The sequence below is a fragment of the Mesocricetus auratus genome, unplaced genomic scaffold (genome assembly GCF_017639785.1).
Source record: "Mesocricetus auratus isolate SY011 unplaced genomic scaffold, BCM_Maur_2.0 Super-Scaffold_100006, whole genome shotgun sequence".
Lineage (NCBI taxonomy): Eukaryota > Metazoa > Chordata > Mammalia > Rodentia > Cricetidae > Mesocricetus > Mesocricetus auratus.
In genome coordinates, this window is record NW_024429190.1 from 14,890,512 (window position 1) to 14,911,005 (window position 20,494).

The 20,494-nt window shown below is 43.5% G+C and overlaps 1 protein-coding gene across 2 annotated transcripts in view; it reads left to right on the forward strand.

The window, feature by feature from the left end:
• Nucleotides 1-16,678: 16,678 nt before the first annotated feature.
• The window catches only part of Htt (huntingtin), a 141,818-nt gene continuing 138,002 nt past the window's right edge, over nucleotides 16,679-20,494 (forward strand). Inside the window, exon 1 of one of the 2 annotated variants that reach the window (XM_040746950.1) lies at nucleotides 16,679-17,020. In XM_040746950.1, the coding sequence (XP_040602884.1) occupies nucleotides 16,821-17,020 (200 nt within the window). In that variant the 5' untranslated portion in view covers nucleotides 16,679-16,820. Of the gene's footprint in view, nucleotides 17,021-17,091; nucleotides 17,618-20,494 lie in introns of those variants that run through there. The other variant, XM_040746951.1, reaches the window with a different exon arrangement.

Here is a 20,494-nt window from a genome sequence, read left to right on the forward strand (position 1 = left end):
GGAAGATTGCCATTTTTATTATGTTGATCCTACCAATCCAAGAGCATGGGAGATCTTTCCATTTTCTGGTATCTTCTTTGATTTCTTTCTTCAAAGACACAAAGTTCTTGATATACAGGTCTTTCACTTCCTTGGTTAACATTATCCCCAGATATTTGATGCTGTTTTTGACTATTGTAAAAGGTGATGTTTCTCTGATTTCTTTCTCAGTCACTTCATCATCTGTATATAATAGGGCCACTGATTTTTTTGAGTTTACCTTGTATCCTGCCACATTGCTGAAGGTGTTTATCAGCTCTAGGAGTAACCTTGCGGAGTTTTTTGGGTCACTTATGTAAACTATCATATCATCTGCAAATAATGAAAGTTTGACTTCTTCTTTTCCTATTTGTATCCCCTTTATCTCCTTTTGTTGTCTTATTGCTGTAGCTAGAACTTCAAGTACAATATTGAAGAGATATGGAGAGAGTGGACAGCCTTGTCTTGTTCCTGATTTTAGAGGAATTGCTTTGAGTTTCTCTCCGTTTAGTTTGATGTTAGCTGTTGGTTTACTGTATATTGCTTTTATTATATTCAGGTACGTTCCTGTTATCCCTGATCTCTCTAGGACCTTTATCATGAAGGGGTGCTGGATTTTGTCAAAGGCTTTTTCAGCATCTAGTGAGATGATCATGTGGTTTTTCTTTCGCAGATTGTTAATATGGTGGATTACATTGATAGATTTTCTAATGTTGAACCATCCCTGCATTCCTGGAATGAAGCCTACTTGATCATGGTGGATGATTTTTCTGATGTGTTCTTGAATCCGGTTTGCAAGTATTTTATTGAGTATTTTTGCATCAATGTTCATGAGGGAAATTGGTCTATAGTTCTCTTTCTTAGTTGTGTCTTTGTGTGGCTTGGGTATCAAGGTAATTGTAGCCTCGTAGAAAGAGTTTGGCAGTGAGCCTCCTGCTTCTATAGTGTGGAATACTTTGACGAGTATTGGAATGAGCTCTTCTTTGAATTTCTGGTAGAATTCTGCACTGAAGCCATCTGGGCCTGGGCTTTTTTTGTTTGGGAGACTTTTGATGACTGCTTCTATTTCATTAGTGGTTATAGGTCTGTTTAGATTATTTATCTGTTCTTGATTTAGTTTTGGCAAGTGATATCTATCCAGGAAATTGTCCATTTCTTTTAAATTTTCAAATTTTGTGGAGTACAGATTTTCAAAGTATGCCCTGATGATTCTCTTGATTTCCTCAGAGTCCGTTGTTATGTCCCCTTTCTCATCCCTGATTTTGTTAATTAGCATGTTCTCTCTCTGTCTTTTGGTTAGTTTGGACAGAGGTTTGTCTATTTTGTTGATTTTCTCAAAGAACCAACTCTTTGTTTCATTGATTCTTCTCAATGTTTTCCTGGTTTCTACTTGATTGATTTCAGCCCTCAATTTGATTATTTCCTGGCGTCTGCTCCTCCTGGGTGAGTTTGCTTCTTTTTGTTCTAGAACATTCAGCTGTGCTATTAATTCTCTAGTATGACTGTTCTCCAGTTTTTTCATGTGGGCACTTAGTGCTATAAACTTTCCTCTCAGCACTGCTTTCAAAGTGTCCCATAAGTTTGTGTATGTTGTGTCTTCATTCTCATTGAAATCGAGGAAGTCTTTAATTTCTTTTTTTATTTGTTCCTTTACCCAGGGATGGTGCAATTGTGCATTGTTCAATCTCCATGAGTTTGTAGGGTTTCTGCGATTTGTGTTATTGTTGAATTCTAATGTTAATGCATGGTGGTCTGATAAGATGCAGGGGGTTATTCCAATTTTTTTGTATCTGTGGAGATTTGCTATGTTTCCTATTATGTGGTCAATTTTAGAGAAGGTTCCATGTGGTGCCGAGAAGAAGGTATATCCCTTTGTATTTGGGTGGAATGTTCTATAGATGTCTGTTAAACCCAGTTGGGTCATAACTTCTATTAATTCTTTTGTTTCTTTGTTAAGTTTCTGTCTGGAGGTCCTATCTAGCGGTGAGAGCGGAGTGTTGAAGTCTCCTACTATTAGTGTGTGAGATTTTATGTGCATTTTGAGCTTTAGTAATGTTTCTTTCACGAATGTAGGTGCCTTTGTATTTGGGGCGTAGATGTTTAAAATCGAGACTTCGTCTTGATGTATTTTTCCTTTGATGAATATGAAGTGCCCTTCTTCATCTCTTTTGATTGATTTTAATTTGAAGCCTAATTTGTTAGATATTAGGATTGCTACGCCCGCTTGTTTCTTGGGACCGTTTGATTGGAAGATCTTTTCCCAGCCCTTTACTCTGAGATAACGTCTGTCTTTGGTGTTGAGATGTGTTTCTTGTATGCAGCAGAAGGAAGGGTTCTTTCTTCGTATCCATTCTGCTAGTCTGTGTCTTTTTATAGGTAAGTTGAGGCCATTGACATTGAGGGATATTAATGACCATTGATTGGTGATCCTTGTTTGCGCTTGATTTATTGTTAGTGAAGTTATTTTGTGTAGTTTCTCCTCCCTTTTTCTTTTAGTGTTTTGTAAAGTATGATTCTATATTGCCTGTGTCTTTGTGAATGTAGTTATCTTCCTTGGCTCTAGGTTTTCCTTCTAGCATTTTCTGTAGAGCTGGATTCATGGATACGTATTGTTTAAATCTGGCTTTGTCATGGAATATTTTGTTTTCTCCATCTATGGTAATTGAGAGCTTTGCTGGATATAGTAGTCTGGGCTGGCATCCTTGTTCCCTTAGCGTTTGTAGGACATCTGACCAGGATCTTCTGGCTTTCATCGTTTCCATTGAGAAGTCAGGTGTAATTCGGATAGGTCTGCCTTTGTATGTTACTTGGCCTTTTTCTTTAGCTGCTCTTAATATTTTCTCTTTGCTCTGTAGGTTTGATGTTTTGATTATTATATGGCGAGGTGACTTCTTTTTCTGGTCAAGCCTATTTGGTGTTCTGTAAGATTCTTGTACTTTCATAGGCATATCTTTCTTTAGGTTAGGGAAGTTTTCTTCTATGATTTTGTTGAATATGTTTTCTGTACCTTCAAGTTGAAGTTCTTCACCTTCTTCTATACCTATTATTCTCAGGTTTGGCTTCTTCACGGTGTCCCATATTTCCTGAATATTTTGTGTTAAGGATTTGTTGGTTTTGAGATTTTCTTTGGTTGACGATGCTATGTCCTCTAATGAGTCTTCAATACCTGAGATTCTCTCTTCTATCTCTTGTATTCTATTGGTGATGCTTGCATCTGTAATTCCAGACCGTTTACCGAGCTTTTCTATTTCCAGCATCCCTTCATTCTGTGTTTTCTTTATCGTTTCTATTTCAGCTTTCAATCCTTCAACTGTTTGAGCTGTTTCCTTAATTTTCTTGGTTGTTTTTTCTTGGTGCTCTTTAGATTCTTTGAGAGATTTGTTTATTTCTTGAATTTTTCCCCCCATTTCACGGATTTTTTTGTTTGTTTTTTCTTCTATTTCTTTAAGGGATTTCCTCGTTTCTTCTTTGAGGCTCTCCATCATCTTCATGAAATAATTTTTTTTTTTTTTTGTAAAATAAACATATATTTTTAAGAAGGTAAGATAAACAAAATCTTAATGATCCAAGTATTAAAAGAAGATAATGAGATTATAAATTAAAGGCACTAAGAATGTATTCAGTGAAATGAAAAAACATTTCTTGAGGTTTACAGAAAGAAATGAATATTCAAATGCAAGAGACATTTAAAATTCCAAATAGATATGACCAGAGAAGAACTTCTCCATAACACAGCATACTCAAGATTTCAAAATTATAATCATGGACAAAATATTAGAGAACTATAGAGCAAAAACAAAACAAAGCACTGAAATACAAAGGCAGAAACATCTCAGTAACACCTGATTTCTGGCTGTAACCCCTTTGCAGCCAGAAAAGAACAGGATGTCATCTTTGAAGTTTTTAAAGTGAGTTACTACCAACTATAAGAAATATCTTTTATTGCTTATGAAGTGTAAGGATATTGAAGACAAAAACATAGAGGATTGTGACAGTTTTAGTCATGAAAGCACAAAAGAATTAAATTTTATTGAAGAAGTACATGAACAAGAAAGAACCAGGAAGGAATCCATCAAGTACAACATAGTAAAGCAGTAAACCCTGATAATCAGAGAAAAAGAAATAGCAACCAATAATAATAACAAATCCAAAAAGAATCAACAAAATAACAAGAAGTATTCATTATCTTTTGTAATAACTTTTAATATAAATAACTTCAAATCACCAATAAGGAGATGAAGACTAACTGACAGGATTGAAGCTAGAATCAACTGTCCTGTTGTTGCCAAGAAACTCAGCTCACTGGTACAATCATTTGTAGATAAAGATCAAAATGATAGAAGACTAACTAACAAGTGAGTAAACATGGAAAGCAAACCAATATACCTATATTGGTGTATGATAAAGTAGACTTCAAATCAAAATTAGAAAGAATAGGTAAAGACAGTACTAAATTTTAGTAAAGTGATTTTTTTTTAATCATTTTTTATTTTAATTTTAAATAGCTTGTTTCACATGTCAATCCCAGTTCCCTCTCCCTCCCCTCCTCCCGCACTCCCCTTCCACCCTCCCTCCCACCCTATTGCCAAATCCCTCCACATAGGGGATGTCTAGAGTCTATCATTTCACTCTTGGTAGGGTCAAGGCACTCCCCTAAGAGTCCAGGCTGAGAGAGCATCTCTCTTTGTGCCATAGGCACATGAAGACAGATTGTATACCAGGGATAGACACTGATCCACAGCTCAGAGCCCCATAGGTTGCCCAGGCCTTCTCACTGACACTCACATTTGGGGGGTCCAGATCAGTCCCATTCTGGCCTCCCCACTGTCGGTCTGGGGTCCAAGAGCACTCCCCTGTTCAGATCAGCCGTCTCTGCTGGTTTTGCCAGCCCATTCCTTGCCAATTTGCTCATCACTCCTCTCTCTCTGTCACTGGGTTCCTTGGGTTCAGTTCAGTGCTTAGTTGTGTGTTTGCCTCTGCTTCCATCAGTCCCAGGATGAAGGCTCCCGGATAGTTATAGACATCAAGTTCATTATCAGGAATGGGCATTCGAGGTGGTCCTTCCACTATTGCTTAGCTTGCCAATTGATGTTATACCTTTAGATCACTCGAGGTCACTCTGGTGCCTGATCTGTCTTCGATCCTATGATTCCCTCTTCCCCCTATTTTACCCCCACCCCCTCAACTTCCTGTTCCCCCATGACCAACTCCCTTCCTCTTTACCCCCTCTACTCTTCCCAGGTCCCACTACCCCCCTCGCCCTGTTCCCCATCCATTCAGAGGATCTTGTCTCCATCCTCTTCTCTTGGGTACTATGCATATATGCATATCTTTTAGGTTCTTTCCTGTTTCCCAGACTCTCTATCTGTGGAAGTGCAGACTGGCACTATCCTGATCCATATTTAAAATCCATATATGAGTGAGTACATACCATGTTTGTCTTTTTGCGACTGGGTTACCTCACTCAGGATGGTTTCTTCCAGTGCTATCCATTTCCCTGCGAATTTCAAGATTCCATTGGTTTTTTCTGCTGAGTAATACTCCATTGTGTAAATGTACCACATTTTCTCTATCCACTCTTCAGTTGAGGGGCATCTAGGTTGCTTCCAGGTTCTGGCTATTACAAACAATGCTGCTATGAACATAGTGGAGCAGATGCCCTTGTTGTATGAACCTGCCTCATTTGGATAAATGCCTAAGAGTGGAATTGCTGGGTCTAGTGGTAGATTAATTCCCATTTTCCTGAGGAATCTCCATACTGATTTCCAAAGAGGCTGTATGAGTCGGCATTCCCACCAGCAATGGAGGAGTGATCCTCTCTCTCCACATCCTCTCCAGCATAAATTGTCTTCGGTGTTTTTGATTCTAGCCATTCTGACAGGAGTAAGATGGTATCTCAGAGTTGTTTTGATTTGCATTTCCCTGATGGCTAAGGATGTTGAGCACTTTCTTAAGTGTCTCTTGGCCATTTTAGCCTCCTCTACTGAGAATTCTCTATTTAGCTCTGTACCCCACCTTTCAAGTGGATCCTTTGGTGTTTTGGAGACTTGTTTCTTGAGTTCTTTGTAAATTTTGGAGATTAGCCCTCTGTCAGATGTAGGGTTAGTGAATATCTTTTCCCATTCTGTGGCCTGCCTTTTTGTCTTTTTGATTGTGTCCTTTGCCTTACAAAAGCTTTTTAGTTTCAGAAGGTCCCATTTGTTAATTGTTGATCTCAGTGCCTGTGCCACTGGTGTTATGTTTAGGAAGTGGTCTCCTGTACCAACTCGTTGAAGAGTATCTCCCACTTTCTCTTCTAAAAGTTTCAGTGTGGCTGGATGTATGTTGAGATCTTTGATCCATTTGGACTTAAGTTTTGTACAAGGCGATAAACATGGATCTATCTGCAGTCTTCTGCATACCATTACCCAGTTATGCCAGCACCATTTGTTGAAGATGCTTTCTTTTTTCCACTGTACAGTTTTAGCTTCTTTGTCAAAAATCAGGTGTTCATAGGTGTGTGGGTTAAAATTAGGGCTTTCGATTCGGTTCCATTGGTCTACCTGCCTATTTTTGTGCCAATACCAAGCTGTTTTCAGGACTATAGCTCTATAATAGAGCTTGAAATCAGGTATGGTGATGCCTCCTGAAGTTCCTTTATTGTATAGGGATGTTTTGGCTATCCTGGGCCTTTTGTTTTTCCATATAAAGTTGATTAATGATCTTTCCAGGTCCTTGAAGAATTGTGATGGAATTTTGATAGGGATTGCATTGAATCTATAGACTGCTTTTGGCAAGATTGCCATTTTTATTATGTTGATCCTACCAATCCAAGAGCATGGGAGATCTTTCCATTTTCTGGTATCTTCTTTGATTTCTTTCTTCAAAGACACAAAGTTTTTGATATACAGGTCTTTCACTTCCTTGGTTAACATTATCCCCAGATATTTGATGCTGTTTTTGGCTATTGTAAAAGGTGATGTTTCTCTGATTTCTTTCTCAGTCACTTCATCATCTGTATATAATAGGGCCACTGATTTTTTTGAGTTTACCTTGTATCCTGCCACTTTGCTGAAGCTGTTTATCAGCTCTAGGAGTAACCTTGCGGAGTTTTTTGGGTCACATATGTAAACTATCATATCATCTGCAAATAATGAAAGCTTGACTTCTTCTTTTCCTATTTGTATCCCCTTTATCTCCTTTTGTTGTCTTATTGCTGTAGCTAGAACTTCAAGTACAATATTGAAGAGATATGGAGAGAGTGGACAGCCTTGTCTTGTTCCTGATTTTAGAGGAATTGCTTTGAGTTTCTCTCCATTTAGTTTGATGTTAGCTGTTGGTTTACTGTATATTGCTTTTATTATGTTCAGGTACGTTCCTGTTATCCCTGATCTCTCTAGGACCTTTATCATGAAGGGGTGCTGGATTTTGTCAAAGGCTTTTTCAGCATCTAGTGAGATAATCATGTGGTTTTTCTTTCGCAGATTGTTAATATGGTGGATTACATTGATAGATTTTCTAATGTTGAACCATCCCTGCATTCCTGGAATGAAGCCTACTTGATCATGGTGGATGATTTTTCTGATGTGTTCTTGAATCCGGTTTGCAAGTATTTTATTGAGTATTTTTGCATCAATGTTCATGAGGGAAATTGGTCTATAGTTCTCTTTCTTAGTTGTGTCTTTGTGTGGCTTGGGTATCAAGGTAATTGTAGCCTCATAGAAAGAGTTTGGCAGTGAGCCTCCTGCTTCTATAGTGTGGAATACTTTGACGAGTATTGGAATGAGCTCTTCTTTGAATTTCTGGTAGAATTCTGCACTGAAGCCATCTGGGCCTGGGCTTTTTTTGTTTGGGAGACTTTTGATGACTGCTTCTATTTCATTAGGGGTTATAGGTCTGTTTAGATTATTTATCTGTTCTTGATTTAGTTTTGGCAAGTGATATCTATCCAGGAAATTGTCCATTTCCTTTAAATTTTCAAATTTTGTGGAGTACAGATTTTCAAAGTATGCCCTGATGATTCTCTTGATTTCCTCAGAGTCCGTTGTTATGTCCCCTTTCTCATCCCTGATTTTGTTAATTAGCATGTTCTCTCTCTGTCTTTTGGTTAGTTTGGACAGAGGTTTGTCTATTTTGTTGATTTTCTCAAAGAACCAACTCTTTGTTTCATTGATTCTTCTCAATGTTTTCCTGGTTTCTACTTGATTGATTTCAGCCCTCAATTTGATTATTTCCTGGCGTCTGCTCCTCCTGGGGAGTTTGCTTCTTTTTGTTCTAGAACATTCAGCTGTGCTATTAATTCTCTAGTATGACTGTTCTCCAGTTTTTTCATGTGGGCACTTAGTGCTATAAACTTTCCTCTCAGCACTGCTTTCAAAGTGTCCCATAAGTTTGTGTATGTTGTGTCTTCATTCTCATTGAAATCGAGGAAGTCTTTAATTTCTTTTTTTATTTGTTCCTTTACCCAGGGATGGTGCAATTGTGCATTGTTCAATCTCCATGAGTTTGTAGGGTTTCTGCGATTTGTGTTATTGTTGAATTCTAATGTTAATGCATGGTGGTCTGATAAGATGCAGGGGGTTATTCCAATTTTTTTGTATCTGTGGAGATTTGCTATGTTTCCTATTATGTGGTCAATTTTAGAGAAGGTTCCATGTGGTGCCGAGAAGAAGGTATATCCCTTTGTATTTGGGTGGAATGTTCTATAGATGTCTGTTAAACCCAGTTGGGTCATAACTTCTATTAATTCTTTTGTTTCTTTGTTAAGTTTCTGTCTGGAGGTCCTATCTAGCGGTGAGAGCGGAGTGTTGAAGTCTCCTACTATTAGTGTGTGAGATTTTATGTGCATTTTGAGCTTTAGTAATGTTTCTTTCACGAATGTAGGTGCCTTTGTATTTGGGGCGTAGATATTTAAAATCGAGACTTCGTCTTGATGTATTTTTCCTTTGATGAATATGAAGTGCCCTTCTTCATCTCTTTTGATTGATTTTAATTTGAAGTCTAATTTGTTAGATATTAGGATTGCTACGCCCGCTTGTTTCTTGGGGCCGTTTGATTGGAAGATCTTTTCCCAGCCCTTTACTCTGAGATAACGTCTGTCTTTGGTGTTGAGATGTGTTTCTTGTATGCAGCAGAAGGAAGGGTTCTGTCTTCGTATCCATTCTGCTAGTCTGTGTCTTTTTATAGGTAAGTTGAGGCCATTGACATTGAGGGATATTAATGACCATTGATTGGTGATCCTTGTTTGCGCTTGATTTATTGTTAGTGAAGTTATTTTGTGTAGTTTCTCCTCCCTTTTTCTTTTAGTGTTTTGTAAAGTATGATTCTATATTGCCTGTGTCTTTGTGAATGTAGTTATCTTCCTTGGCTCTAGGTTTTCCTTCTAGCATTTTCTGTAGAGCTGGATTCATGGATACGTATTGTTTAAATCTGGCTTTGTCATGGAATATTTTGTTTTCTCCATCTATGGTAATTGAGAGCTTTGCTGGATATAGTAGTCTGGGCTGGCATCCTTGTTCCCTTAGCGTTTGTAGGACATCTGACCAGGATCTTCTGGCTTTCATCGTTTCCATTGAGAAGTCAGGTGTAATTCGGATAGGTCTGCCTTTGTATGTTACTTGGCCTTTTTCTTTAGCTGCTCTTAATATTTTCTCTTTGCTCTGTAGGTTTGATGTTTTGATTATTATATGGCGAGGTGACTTCTTCTTCTGGTCAAGCCTATTTGGTGTTCTGTAAGATTCTTGTACTTTCATAGGCATATCTTTCTTTAGGTTAGGGAAGTTTTCTTCTATGATTTTGTTGAATATGTTTTCTGTACCTTTAAGTTGAAGTTCTTCACCTTCTTCTATACCTATTATTCTCAGGTTTGGCTTCTTCACGGTGTCCCATATTTCCTGGATATTTTGTGTTAAGGATTTGTTGGTTTTGAGATTTTCTTTGGTTGACGATGCTATGTCCTCTAATGAGTCTTCAACACCTGAGATTCTCTCTTCTATCTCTTGTATTCTATTGGTGATGCTTGCATCTGTGATTCCAGACCGTTTACCGAGCTTTTCTATTTCCAGCATCCCTTCATTCTGTGTTTTCTTTATCGTTTCTATTTCAGCTTTCAATCCTTCAACTGTTTGAGCTGTTTCCTTAATTTTCTTGGTTGTTTTTTCTTGGTGCTCTTTAGATTCTTTGAGAGATTTGTTTATTTCTTGAATTTTTCCCCCATTTCATGGATTTTTTTGTTTGTTTTTTCTTCTATTTCTTTAAGGGATTTCCTCGTTTCTTCCTTGAGGCTCTCCATCATCTTCATGAAATAATTTTTAAGGTCTGTCTCCTCTTCTTCATCTATGTAGTGCTTTTCAGGTCTTGCTGGTGTTGGATCCCTGGATTCTGGTGGGGTCGTGTTGGTGTTTCTATTGCTGAGTGATCTCTTATTCTGTCTTCTTCCCATCTCTTCTTCCAGTGGTTGCTGGTGGGGGCTTTCTGTCTCCACTGGTCTCCTTCTTTACTGCAGCTGAAGCTGAAGCTGGCCTCGCTGGGGTTGGGGTCTTGGAGGGGCTGATCTCTTTCCTGTGTGGGTGGCTCTTCTGAAGCTGGGCTCGCTGGGTTGGGGTCTTGGAGGAGCTGATCTCTTTCCTGTGTGGGCGGCTCTTCTGGAAGCCGGGAGCGGCCCCGAAGATGGAGGGGGATGGGTGATGGGCCGGTGGTCCCAGCCAGAGACCCAATCTCACCTGAAGCTGGGCTCGCTGGGTTGGGGTCTTGGAGGAGCTGATCTCTTTCCTGTGTGGGCGGCTCTTCTGGAAGCCGGGAGCGGCCCCAAAGATGGAGGGGGATGGGTGATGGGCGGGTGGTCCCAGCCAGAGACCCAATCTCACCTGAAGCTGGGCTTGCTGGGTTGGGGTCTTGGAGGAGCTGATCTCTTTCCTGTGTGGGCGGCTCTTCTGGAAGCCGGGAGCGGCCCCGAAGATGGAGGGGGATGGGTGATGGGCGGGTGGTCCCAGCCGGGGACCCAATCTCACCTGAAGCTGGGCTCGCTGGGTTGGGGTCTTGGAGGAGCTGATCTCTTTCCTGTGTGGGCGGCTCTTCTGGAAGCCGGGAGCGGCCCCGAAGATGGAGGGGGATGGGTGATGGGCGGGTGGTCCCAGCCAGAGACCCAATCTCACCTGAAGCTGGGCTTGCTGGGTTGGGGTCTTGGAGGAGCTGATCTCTTTCCTGTGTGGGCGGCTCTTCTGGAAGCCGGGAGCGGCCCCAAAGATGGAGGGGATGGGTGATGGGCGGGTGGTCCCAGCCAGAGACCCAATCTCACCTGAAGCTGGGCTCGCTGGGTTGGGGTCTTGGAGGAGCTGATCTCTTTCCTGTGTGGGCGGCTCTTCTGGAAGCCGGGAGCGGCCCCGAAGATGGAGGGGGATGGGTGATGGGCGGGTGGTCCCAGCCGGGGATCCAATCTCACCTGAAGCTGGGCTCGCTGGGTTGGGGTCTTGGAGGAGCTGATCTCTTTCCTGTGTGGGCGGCTCTTCTGGAAGCCGGGAGCGGCCCCGAAGATGGAGGGGGATGGGTGGTGGGCGGGTGGTCCCAGCCAGAGACCCAATCTCACCTGAAGCTGGACTCGCTGGGTTGGGGTCTTGGGGAGCTGATCTCTTTCCTGTGTGGGCGGCTCTTCTGGAAGCCGGGAGCGGCCCCGAAGATGGAGGGGGATGGGTGATGGGCGGGTGGTCCCAGCCGGGGACCCAATCTCACCTGAAGCTGGGCTCGCTGGGTTGGGGTCTTGGAGGAGCTGATCTCTTTCCTGTGTGGGCGGCTCTTCTGGAAGCCAGGAGCGGCCCCGAAGATGGAGGGGGATGGGTGATGGGCGGGTGGTCCCAGCCAGAGACCCAATCTCACCTGAAGCTGGACTCGCTGGGTTGGGGTCTTGGGGAGCTGATCTCTTTCCTGTGTGGGCGGCTCTTCTGGAAGCCCGGAGCGGCCCCGAAGATGGAGGGGGATGGGTGATGGGCGGGTGGTCCCAGCCGGGGACCCAATCTCACCTGAAGCTGGGCTTGCTGGGTTGGGGTCTTGGAGGAGCTGATCTCTTTCCTGTGTGGGCGGCTCTTCTGGAAGCCAGGAGCGGCCCCGAAGATGGAGGGGGATGGGTGATGGGCGGGTGGTCCCAGCCAGAGACCCAATCTCACCTGAAGCTGGACTCGCTGGGTTGGGGTCTTGGGGAGCTGATCTCTTTCCTGTGTGGGCGGCTCTTCTGGAAGCCCGGAGCGGCCCCGAAGATGGAGGGGGATGGGTGATGGGCGGGTGGTCCCAGCCGGGGACCCAATCTCACCTGAAGCTGGGCTTGCTGGGTTGGGGTCTTGGAGGAGCTGATCTCTTTCCTGTGTGGGCGGCTCTTCTGGAAGCCAGGAGCGGCCCCGAAGATGGAGGGGGATGGGTGATGGGCGGGTGGTCCCAGCCAGAGACCCAATCTCACCTGAAGCTGGACTCGCTGGGTTGGGGTCTTGGGGAGCTGCATGAAATAATTTTTAAGGTCTGTCTCCTCTTCTTCATCTATGTAGTGCTTTTCAGGTCTTGCTGGTGTTGGATCCCTGGATTCTGGTGGGGTCATGTTGGTGTTTCTATTGCTGAGTGATCTCTTATTCTGTCTTCTTCCCATCTCTTCTTCCAGTGGGTGCTGGTGGGGGCTTTCTGTCTCCACTGGTCTCCTTCCTTACTGCAGCTGAAGCTGAAGCTGGCCTCGCTGGGGTTGGGGTCTTGGAGGGGCTGATCTCTTTTCTGAAGCTGGGCTCGCTGGGTTGGGGTCTTGGAGGGGCTGATCTCTTTCCTGTGTGGGCGGCTCTGGAAGCCGGGAGCGGCCCCGAAGATGGAGGGGGATGGGTGATGGGCGGGTGGTCCCAGCCGGGGACCCAATCTCACCTGAAGCTGGGCTCGCTGGGTTGGGGTCTTGGAGGGGCTGATCTCTTTCCTGTGTGGGAGGCTCTTCTAGAAGCCGGGAGCGGCCCCGAAGATGGGGGGGATGGGTGATGGGCGGGTGGTCCCAGCCGGGGACCCAATCTCACCTGAAGCTGGGCTCGCTGTGAGACAGGGTGTCTTTATGTAGTCCGGGATGTCCTAGAACTCGCTTTGTAGACCAGCCCAACTTCAAACTCACAGAGATCTGCCTGCTTCAACCTCCCAGGGGCTTGCCTTGTCTGTTCTGGAACTCATTCTGAAGACCAGACTGGCTTTGAACTCACAGAGAGCCTCCTGCCTCTGCCTCCCAAGTGCTAGGATTAAAGGCATGCACCATCACTGCCTTGCTTTGACAGCCCTTTTTACAAGGCTTTCTCATCAGATATCCTGTGGGACCTATGGGAAGTTCTAGGCATAAGACTTTCTTCCGGGAATGGCTAGACCTGTATTGCCATATGATGTCTCGGTGACACAGATTCCTCAGAACTGGTCAAAATTTAGCGTAGGTGCATCTAATAGTGTTACTCACAGTTGTAGAGTGTTGTCTTCTCGCCAGCCTGGTTCCAGAGCTGCATCAGTCCCAAAAGAACACACATGAGGCTGTATTAATTATTAAGCTGTTGGCCGTTTGCTTAGTTTCTTACTGATAGCTCTGACTTAAGTATTTAACCCATAATTGTTAATCTAAGTATTTCTTTTACCAGAGAAAATGGTCAGGACCTCTTACTCCTCTGGCGGGCTACATTGTGTTTCTGCCTCTCTTTCCCAGAATCCTCCTTGACTCCTAGTCCCACCTATCTTGCTTCCCTATTGGCCAACAGTGCTTTATTCAACAACAATAAGAGACAGATTTACAGAATTACATCTCCCATCACATAGTAATTGTGGCTTAGACAAAATGGAAATGTATTGCTCTGCCACAGTAAAATAAATTCAGAAATGGACAGGCAGCTAGAATGACAGCACCCATCATCCACCCAACTCTTTCCAACTCCTTTATCTCAGAATGTGAGTTTCACATAGACCCCAAAATGACTGCTCTACTGCTAAACAACACATTTTTATTACAAGCATCTGGAAGAAGATGGATGTACCCTTTCCTTTGTACAAAACTGTTTAGAAGTAACACTATTTCTGCTTGTATCTCACTGACCAGGACTTATTTAGTCACATGGTTCAGGTTAGCTATGGAGAGATAGGAACTGTAGTACCTTAACTAAATGACAAGTTGCCCATATTAAAAAACAGGCCATATTTCTGAATAAGGTCACATTAATTGTTAGAATGCAACTGTATTACTTATTTTTATGGATGGAATTGTATCACATAATTTATATACCAAAGCACTAACTCCTCAGAATATCAGAATGGGTCTGTGTTTGGAAAACAAATGGTGGCCTCTCCCCTCTCCTGATGGGTCTTGATATATGCAGCTATTCTGTCTTGGAACTCACTATGTAGCCAAGGTTGTCCTTGTTTGAAATGCTCCCGCCTCAACCTCTCTATTGCTGGGATTACAGACATGCACCACTAAGTCCTGGAGAGAGAATTAAAGAGGTCTTGAGATAAACCAAGGTTATTAGATCTTAATCCAGTTACTTATGTTCTTATAAAAAAATTAGGACACAGACACAGAGGGAGGATGGTGTAAGGCCTCAAGTGGAAGCTGCTCTACCAACACCTGGATTTTGAATTTTTAGTTTGGGACTATGAGAATATAAACATCCAATGATAACTCCCAGATGGTGGTACCTTGATACAAAGCAGTGCAAGTCAAACAATATACCTGTACTTTGCTGCCCAACAACTACTATATGACTATTCAGTTTCTGTGGGTCCAGAATCTGGGTCCAGCTTATGTAAGTCCTCAGCTGCCTGCTTCTCACAGTGGGAAATCGGGTACCAGTTCCCTCTTATCTGAAAGCATGGCTTCAGAAGAATCACCTTAGAGCTTTAGTGATGTTGGCAGAGTCCACTTCTTTGTGGGCTGATGGACCACCACTGTCAGTCCTGATTGTTGACCATGGGCAGTTCTTTATGTCAGTCTTTCCAGTTGCTCTTTCTCAATGTGTGTAAGCAGGGCTGGAGAGATGGTTCAACAGGTAAGAGCACTTGTTGCTCTTGTAGAGGACCCAGGTTTGATTCTTAGCACCCACATGGTGGCTTATAACCACCTATAACTCCAGTTCCAGGGGATCTGATGTCCTCTCTGACCTCAGGCATCAAACAATGCATGTGGTACAACACATACAAACTGGCAAAACATGCACACATAAAATAAAAATAAATCTAATTAAACATCAATGCAAGTTGAGAAGATGGTAGTCAGCAGGAGTAAGGTTACGTTTGTAACCAAACAACAGTGCTACATCCTTATCTTTGTCTTGTATTGGTGAGAAGTCAGATGTCAGCTGCCCATACTTGGAAACAGGGATGCCATAGCTTAGAGAATGTTAAGAGGCAGGGCTCACTGGGCCTTCCAAGTCTGCCTACTAGCAGCTACCAGTTGGTAGAGCTTGCCTCATGTTGGAGCTGGCATTGGCTCTGTGCAGTGGACAGTGGCATTAGTAACTGGAGGGACATGGAATCTAAAGATTGTTTCTCTGCTGTCCTCAGTTTGACTGTGTGGGTTGCTTACACTTCCCATAGGAACAGTGTTGACTCCTGTCTACTTGGCCATTTTGAAAAGATGGAGGAGTTTCTCATGGCCATGGAATAGGGCTCTTGAGTCTTAGGGTAGCCTGAAGAGTTTAAGAGGGTTCTTCACTGAATGCATCACCTCCAGACAGCTCTTTCTGAAGCCAACACTTTCTGCTGGACTGGCTGCAGGAGCTAGGTGTATCCATACTATACTATTCTTAGCTTCCTGTTTAATTGCTCGCCTGTGGGAGATGGAGATGTTGGAGACAAGGACCTCAGTCCAGTGGCAATGAGGCCCCTAGTAGGTTCTGGCTAATGGCCAGAGCAGTGCCATGGGCCAGCACTCTGAAGTGTCTGATTAAAGTTGCACTAACCCCAGCATCTCTTTGGGCTGCAGGCACTGTTGCTTGCTTGAAACACTTTATCAGCTTCCTCTACAGCATATCCTCAGGTGCTGCCTTTTTTTTTTTTTTAAAGGCTTCCTGGCCCGTGCTTCAGGGGTCCACGGATCACAACGGTTCTTTGGTCCTGCATCAGGGTCACTCTGGTTCCCTTCTCATTTCATGGGGCCCTTAGCATACTGCATTCTGGACTGTATTGCAGGCCACCTGTCAGCTTGTGGACCATGAATCCTCTCTGGGTTTCCGGTTCTGAGCTCCATCCCGGTGTAGGGTGGCTTTCTGCAGGGAAATTTGTTTGTTGCCCTTCCCCTTTCCAATTTCTTCGCCTTCCTTGTCTCCCCAAACCCTGGTGAGTTGCCAACTCCTTCGCCCACCTCCCCTCTTTTTTTCCCATCGCGATTAAATCCTAATCTAGTGCTGGGCCACGCCCCTCAAACCCGCTCTTGGTTCGGCTCCGCCCCTCATCTAACAGCCCGCTCCGCCCACTTCATCACGCTCTCTCCCCGCTCTCGCCAATCAGAGGCTTGGTTTGTCGGAGAGGGGCGGGGTCATATCGAAGGTGTGGAGATTCCTAGCAAGTTGGCAGAGGCCCGGCGTGCTTACATACAGGCTTTGGGAAAGACGACGCTTCGGCCTGTCAAATCTGCGGATCCAGCGTGGCCTCGCCTCCGTCGGCATGACGTCACAGGACGCAGGCGCCGCGGGGGTTGCCGGGACGGGCCCAAGATGGCTGAGCGCTTTGGTTCCGCTTTTGCCCGCCGCGCAGATCCCCATTCATTTCCCCGCTGCTAAGTGGCGCCGCGGAGTGCGAGTAGGCTTCAAGCCTTCGGGGTCTGTCCCGCAGGGCAGGAGGCCGTCATGGCAACCCTGGAAAAGCTGATGAAGGCTTTCGAGTCGCTCAAGTCGTTCCAGCAGCAGCAGCAACAGCAACAGCAACAGCCGCCACCACCACCGCCGCCGCCTCAGCCCCCTCAGCCGCCGCCTCAGGGGCAGGCGCCGCCGCTTGCACCGCCACCACCGCCGCTGCCGGGTCCTGCCGAGGAGCCGCTGCCCCGACCGTGAGTCCGGGCGCCGTAGCTCCCGCCCTGGGCCGCTCCCCTGGCCTGCGTGCTGGAGACAGCCAACGCGATTCCCTGCCCCGAGAGAGGGTCGCGGTGCCTTCCTGAGGCCAACCCTCTTCCTGGCCCTGACCCTCGCCTTGTGGGGTCTTTGGCCTTCCTCAGTGGAGGCAGAGCCTGGTCAGGCCTGCGGGGGACTCGCCGAGGGTCGTCTCGGCCCCAGTGCTTTCGCCCTTCTCAGCTTGTCAAGTTAGGGAGCTAACTTGTTTCTGTCTTCGGGAGAAACTGGGGCTGTGTCTCACATGACTCCACGAGAACTTGGAGAGGGCGAGACCTCTCTGGGCTCGCCTCTTTAGGCCTAGATGCTGGGAGCGCAGGACAGCGTGAGAGACTTGCAGATAGTGGATGACATAATGCTTTCAGGAAGCCTCAGCGGGAGTGCTTGAGGGTGGGGGAATGTGAACCATCCAATGGGATAGTCCTTTTCCAAGTGACACTTGAAGCAGCCTGTTTTGTTTAGTTCGTGTTGCACTGTAGTAACAAGGTTTCAAGCATCACCGGAGAGGTCTGTTTCTGTATGCTCCTGTTGGTCTGCAGGTAATTGGATGAGTTGGGGTTGTCAACTACATGGGGAGTTACTTAGGTGTGATTATTAATAAAAATTATATGTCTGTGCGCATATATATGGAAGAGTCGATTGATATTTATTGCGTATCTATTTTCTGCTGGAAATAAAATGCACATGTTGGTGATGCGCAGTTTACACCAGGGAATGATTTTTACCAGTGTTACAGTCAGACTTGTTTTAGAACATGGGCCACTCTGTAGATATCGCAAGTGTGCCAGTAAAAAAAAAATCCTGTTTTTTGCTGACATCTTGTCATCCTTCGGAAGCTTGCTGCATGTGACTGGAGAGAATATTTGAAACAGAAGAGAGACCATGAATATCAATGGCCTTAAAAAAAAAAAAGATGCTCAAGACATTTCCTGGAAGTCTATGCTGAGTGTTCACCCTGTACTTTCTTGCAGTTCAGGCCTTTCAATTGGGCATTTTATTTCTAGTGTGGATTTGTGTAATTAATAAGGAGAACTTTCAGGAAACAACCTACTGAAGAATCTCATTATTAATCCTCATTTAGGAAAAAAAATTGTTTTGTTGCTGGGAATTTAGCTTAAGGCTTTACACATGCTAGGCAAGTGCTTTACCACTGAGCTATATTCCCAGCCTACTTTTAGTAATTTTTTTGTTCGTGTGCTTATGATGGGATCCTTTTGCTGTCCTGAGAGTCTAGTTTAAAAAAATAAAAATTTGGGGAGAAATGCTGGCTTATTTGATAGATTAAAATATAGGAATAAATTTTTCTTCTATAAGGTCAAAGTGTGTTTGAGTAGAAAATCCTTCCCTTTAGATAAGTAATATTTTTTTATTTTTTATGTTTTTGCTTTTGAGACAGTCTCACTACGTAACTCTGGCTGGCCTGGAACTCACAGAGAGCTATTCTCCTGCCTCTGTCTCTTCAGTGCTGGGATTAAAGGCATGTGCCACCATGCCTGGCTGTATAAGTATTTTTTAATTATTAGATTCTTAACATGACTCTGTCTCTCTGGGTGTCAGGAATTGTGGAAGTTCACATACCCCATATCTTCTATAAACGAGGGTGGGGGTGGGGTAGGTGACTGCTCTGCAGCTGCTTCAAGCACAAATTCAATCGGTTTTTGCATAAGTAATTCATTAACATGGCACAGTTCCAAAGTTAGGAAAGGTTAAATAATAAAACATCTCCCTCCCCATCCTCCTGAGTACCTAACTCTGTCCGCAGGAGCAAGCACTGTTACTCCTTATGTGTCCTTCCAGATAAAATCTGGGCATATGTTAGGACAGATTTTTAAATTATTTATAGACAAAAGTAGTTTGGAACAAAAGCTTTTAAAAGTTTTAAAACCTTGTTATTATACTGTACAGCAAGAACTAACTGGAATATTTCCCCAAATCAGCTGCATTAGGCTTGTAGTTATTTTACATAAAAGCATATATTTCATATTTCTGTATACTTTGCTGTTGGAAAAACAGGTGTTCATTAATAATAAATAACAAACTCACTGCTTAGAAGCTTCAATTTTGGCATTTTTGTCCATTTGCTTCAGTTAAAAGCCCTCCTTTTTTTCCAAATTGAGACCAGCCAAAACAATTTTAGAATAAATCTGTTCTATTTTCATGGCTCTCATTGTGTTACAGAGAACTAGTGTCACAGCCGTGCGTGGGCTTCTGTTGAAATAGCTGGGAGCTCGTTCCCTGCTCAGTGTATAGGATGCAGGAGCTCTTTGGGACTGGCTGTGGTGGGTCTGATGGGCCTTAAGCAGTTGACATTCACTTTTAACATTTTTCATTCTTCAGATTCCTACCTCATTTTTCCTGATTGTAGTCATTCACTTATCAATATTTACTGATCATCTCCTGTTTGCCTAGCATTATTCTAGCTGCAGATTTTAGCAGGTAACATTATGTCCTCATGAAGCTAAAATTCTAGGGAGGGACATAGTAAGCAAGATAGTATCTTACACAGGATGTTTAGGTAATGTCTAGTTGAAGGCTTTTTTGGAATAAACATTTTTAGAGTCAAGAATCTACTAGGAGGGTGTATGGAAGAGGAGTTATACATAATATCCTTCATTATAATGCTTCATATATGCATATAAAGTATTTTGGTCATATTCATACCATGGCCCTCTCTTGTCTTCTCCTACTCTCTCAGGATTTAGATAGTGACAAAAATCTAACTAACACAGTCTCCCTAGAGCAAATACCAAAGAGTAGGATTAACAAACTGTGGATATTTTAGGTTTCAACACAATCTATATTGCTGAAATATCCTCTAGATATTACTATCAAAAGCAATGAATGAAGAGGGGGTAGATATGACCAAAACACATTGTATACATGTATGGAATTCTCAAAGACTAGATACATAAAATGAAAAATAAAGTATATAAATATGCATTTCATGCCTTTGCTAAAGCTATATTCTGACAATTTCTAGGTTTTGGTAGTTTTTTGAGACAGTGTCTCATTTATATAGCCCAGTCTGGCCTGCAACTTGGTTGACCTCAAACTAGCGATTCTGCTGCCTTAGCTTCCCAAGTGCTGGGAAATTTGATAAATCTAGCAGTAAACAAACAAAAACTCACTTATATACATTTTTAGACAGTTCTTTGATTACTAATAAGGTTGAAGACTTTGGAATCTTATTAAGTAGTTTTTATTTTTTGCCCTTTTTATGTTAACACAAACTTCCGAGTGTTCCTGCAGGGAGAAGTTGTCAAAAGCTTCCTTGAGTGGGGATTAGTGATGTCATTTTTTTTGCTGGGTGAAATGAGTGAGGGTAAGAGTTGTAGTGGGGGAGGGACAAAGGGTAGAGAAAAGCCACATTGGTGTTATCAGTTATTGCATTTAGCTGCAAATAGAAAACCTGGCTA